This window comes from Hipposideros armiger, unplaced genomic scaffold, assembly GCF_001890085.2.
Source record: "Hipposideros armiger isolate ML-2016 unplaced genomic scaffold, ASM189008v1 scaffold_1261, whole genome shotgun sequence".
Lineage (NCBI taxonomy): Eukaryota > Metazoa > Chordata > Mammalia > Chiroptera > Hipposideridae > Hipposideros > Hipposideros armiger.
Window position 1 is genome coordinate 64,666 of NW_017732611.1, and position 4,636 is coordinate 69,301.

At 34.7% G+C, this 4,636-nt stretch overlaps 1 protein-coding gene across 1 annotated transcript in view; it reads left to right on the top strand.

Annotated features, from left to right (window-relative positions):
• Positions 1 to 4,636, top strand: part of LOC109377024 (estrogen sulfotransferase) — a 34,020-nt gene that overhangs the window by 5,424 nt on the left and 23,960 nt on the right. The window contains exon 2 of the mRNA XM_019633232.1: positions 2,041 to 2,202. Within this exon, the coding sequence (XP_019488777.1) occupies positions 2,052 to 2,202 (151 nt within the window). The 5' untranslated portion in view covers positions 2,041 to 2,051. The remainder of the gene's footprint in view (positions 1 to 2,040; positions 2,203 to 4,636) is intronic.

The window sequence follows — 4,636 nt, forward strand, 5'->3', positions numbered from 1 at the left end:
CTCGAACAGCTGTTGCTCAGAGCTCAAACTCTTCAGCGAGCTCTTAACCAATTGAGCCACTCAGCCGGCCCGGATTGCATTTTTAATGAAGGAAACACATTAGGTGGCTAAAAGGACTATTGCTTCCAAGAATTTCCTGTTATAATACAAACTCTCTGAATAACACAATAAAAGCTACAGCCATCACAAATGTCTGAGTGTATAATAACTTACCAGGGAGCTTTTTGGGCAGGAGTGAATAAAAGGGAGGTCTACAAAGCATAATGTCAAACAAGGAAAAATTGTGGTTTTTATTTGCATTTCTCTAATGATTAGTGACATTGAGCATCTTTTCATGTGTCTGTTGGCCATCTGTATGTCTTCTTTAGAGAAATGTTTCTTCATGTCCTCTGCCCATTGCAGCACTATTTACAATAGCCAAGACATGGAAACCAAAATGTCCATCAATAGACAATTGGATAAAGAAACTGTGGTACATTTATACAATGGAGTATTAGTTGGCCATAAAAAATAATGAAATCTTACCATTTACGACAACATGGATGGACCTACAGAATATTATGCTAAGTTAAATAAACCAGACAGAGAAAGACAAATACTATATGATCTTACTTATATGTGAAATTTAAAGAACAGAGTAAATGAGCAAACAAAACAGAAACAGACTCAGAGATATAGAGAAAAAATTGATAGTTGCTAGATGGGAGGGGGTGGAGATGGGGGAGAGAGTGAAGGGATTAGGAAGTACAAATCTGTAGTAACAATATAATCACAGAGATATGAAATGCAGCATGGGGAATATAACCAATAATGTTGTAAAGATTATGTAGGGTGCCAGATGGGCACTGGGCTTATCAGGGGGATCACTTCATAGACTGTGTAGATGCCTGACCACTGCGCTATACACCTGAAGCTGAAGTAAAATAATACTGAATGTCAACTATAATTAAATGGTCACAGGATATAAAGTGCAGCATAGGGAATATAGTCAATGGTATTGTAACAGCTATATAAGATGTCAGAGGGGTAGTAGATTGGGAGGTGATGGTTATTACTTTGTGAGGGGTGTAAATGTTTAACTCTTACATAACTTTGAATACCTGAAACTAATAAAAATTTAAAAAGGACAAATTTGTTGAGATGCAGTTATCACAAACTCAAAATGGGATAATTTGGGGAGGAGAATGCTAGTGAAAGTTGAAAGTCAATGAAAGAAATTTTGCTTAATTAAAATTTCCACAACTAACCCTGAACATGAAATAGGTTGTCATGGGATCAGGAGATGAATTATCAAATATAACCGTCTTCTTTAACCTTATAATTTTCAGACAAGTCAGTCAATGGGATTGTCAATTACTTTACTGATTATTCAGTGAGAGAGAAAAGTTAAGATAATGTCAGAGGTCACAGAGGCAACTTCCATACCCTCAAGAATCCTGGTCTTAGCTATCCATTACAGTGTCATAATTTCATCTTCTTTTAAATACATTCACCAAGCATTTGAATTGTTTTTCTAAATGAAAGACGTTCAGGAACTAAGGAAGCTCTGACTTTGAGATCTGGCAATAGCTATAAAATGTGACCATCAATCTTTATTGTAATGTAATGTAGACATAATTAATCAAAGTGATACTTTGCCAAAATATTGTTGTATTTCTATTTATATGCCCAGCAATTTTGACAGAAAAATTGAAAGCTCTATTGTTTTCATTCATTGTGGAATTTATTATGTATAAATAATACATATAAATATGGTAATATAAATGTATGACATATTTTACAGTTTTAAATATTTTACTTTATGATGCCTTGTGCATTATTATTCTTTTATATGTTAGCTTGACCTCTTTAATAGGATTAGAAACTCTTAAAATACTAAGACTATGCTATATACTTCTTTAATATATATTTACCCCATATGCTCAACAGCTAAGAAATGATAGACAGCCACGAGAATCTTAATATCCAGATCTATTATTAATGTTAAAACATTTTAAAGTGCATGTAAAGTGGAAAACATAACCTTGTCTTCTCTTTTAGTGTACCATTCTATGATGGATTCTTCCAAACATGACTACTTTGAATACTTTGGCAGAGTCCATGGAATTCTAATGTATAAAGATTTTGTCAAATATTGGGATGATGTGGAGGCATTTGAGGCAAAACCAGATGACATTGTCATTGCCACCTATCCCAAATCTGGTAAGTCTCCCTGTTATGTCTAAGTTATACCCTTTTCTCCTAAATGATAAACCCATCTTGAATGGTAAATATTAAGTTGTTCACTTCTTCCACACTCATTCTTCATGCATAGAAAAGGTAGCATATTATAGCTCTATTCTAAGACCACAGTCTGTACCTATAACTTGTGCAGTATATTGAAAAATGGGTGTTGTTGGCCATTTTAGAAAATTATGTGATATACATGGATGACTATAGAACCATAACTAAAATTTAAAACTACAAATTGTGCTTACCTTGTGTCATTATTGTCATGGTTGTACAAAGTATAACCAATTTTCATAGACTAAAAAAAAAAAAAAAAATACTTTTTCAGCTAACCAGCTGCTCTTTATAAGTCCATGCCCAAAACTTTATTTTTAAGCAATGTCTTTTTTTCTGAGATTAGCTCAACTGTTAATTACAGTTCCACGTCTTATAATCATAGAACTTTAAGGATTAGAATGGTCCAGTACAGGCCTCTCTCTTGCTCTGTTTAGCAGTTAAATATGTCCAACATTTAATATGTCTTAGGCTACTATGACTCTAAATCTGTTCCTCCACTTCTCTGTCAGAATCAATGTCAGCTCAATACCAATCATCTGAGGAAGAAACCTGAGAACTAGTCCATAGGGTTCACTTCCTCTTGTTTCTTCTCCCATATGCAGTCAATCAAAATGTTTTGTCCCTCTTGTCTTGTAGATATGTCTCACAGTCACACTCTTCCAAGTCTTTTGTCTCCCTTCTTTTTTTTTAATGTTTTTATATTAGTTTCAGGTGTACAAAACAACATAATGATTAGACATTTACACCCCATCACAAAGTGATAATCTCCCCTTGTTTCTCTTCTTATTGACCCCTCACCCCATTCTTTATTTACTCTGCCACTAGACGAATTCTTCCAAAACACAACCCTGATAATCTTGCTCTCTTAATGTATATCAATGCCTTTCCAAACTCTTAGAAAACAACTCAAACTCTTTAATATAAACTATAAGGTATTTCATGCTTCCTGTCTGCTTGTCTCTATAGCCTCATCCCCACCCATCTCTTCAGGTCGACTCTTTGATTTAGGCTTTACAATCTATTTNAGGCAATTTCAAATATTGCCCAATTTTTACAATATTTCAGTGATTTGTTAAAAAATATTTATCAATACCTTACATGTGCATAAGTTTATTTTGGCAATTGCATCGTCACTGCAAAGATAAGTGAGAAAATAATATACTCAAAGACATTCATTAAAGTGTTACTTATTTCAAAAAAATTAGAAAAATGGACATTTTCATCATAAAGAATTGGATCATCTATCTTTTTATTTTTTTAAAGATTTTTATTGGGGAATTGGGGGATGGGAACAGTGCTGGGAAATTGGGGGAAGGGGAACAGGCAAGTTGCTGTCCTTTTGTTCTTCAGTCTAGTTGTGGAGGACGTTGCTTCACTGGCCCAAGTTGGCTCCATCATTGCGCTCTTCCCCAGCGAGGCAGATCAGTCGCTGGCTTCTGGACAGCTGCTCACGCTGGCTGCTGGCTACACGCAGTAGCCCATGGCAACCCACTGCAGCAGGGGCTGTAGCCTATGCTGACGCCAGCGATTCACGGCAGCCCAGCTCTAGGTTGAGCTATTGTTCAGCATCTTAGCTGTAGAGGGCAGTGTCACTGGCCCTCATATGTGGAATCTGAATCGAGGCCCTCTGGCGTCCCAAGCCAGCTCATAACCAATGCACCACTCGGCCGGCCCTGGATCATCTATCTTATATCCAAACAATGGACTACTATGTGTCATTCATAAAAATAAAAACAGAATTTACATATCAATGCCAAAATATGTTCACATTATATAGTTCAGTGAAAAAATAGATTACAAATGAATGTAAAATATAATACAAAATACAGTATATACATAAGTATGTAGATTTTAATATATATTTAAATATTGGAAAGCATAAATACAGTACTATTAGGAGCGATTTCTCTTGACAGCAGAATAAAGAGGACAGTTTCATTTTGTCTATATTGTTCAATTTTTTTCAAAATCATGTCAAAAATGAGGATATTTATATGTACATGTTTAGATGTATGCACAATTGTGTGCATATTTATCCTTCCTTGTATAAGATGAATATAGGTCCATCCTCAAGGAGTCTCATGCAGGGCAAACTTAACCTAATTGATAATGATGTCTGCTTTTTTCATAGAGCCTTATGACTTATATAAATAAGATTTTAAAATAAAATCTTTTATATCTGGCACAAAGTAAATAAATAACATCCATTTTTCTTCCTCTGGTGGTTATAGAAATAGAAGATAAGCAGTTTTTTTACAGGAAGGCCAATTAAAGATTATTATCATATTCAATCAACAGTTGGAGAGGTTTCTAACTAAGGCAGTGACTATAATGACAGAAAATAGAGGAA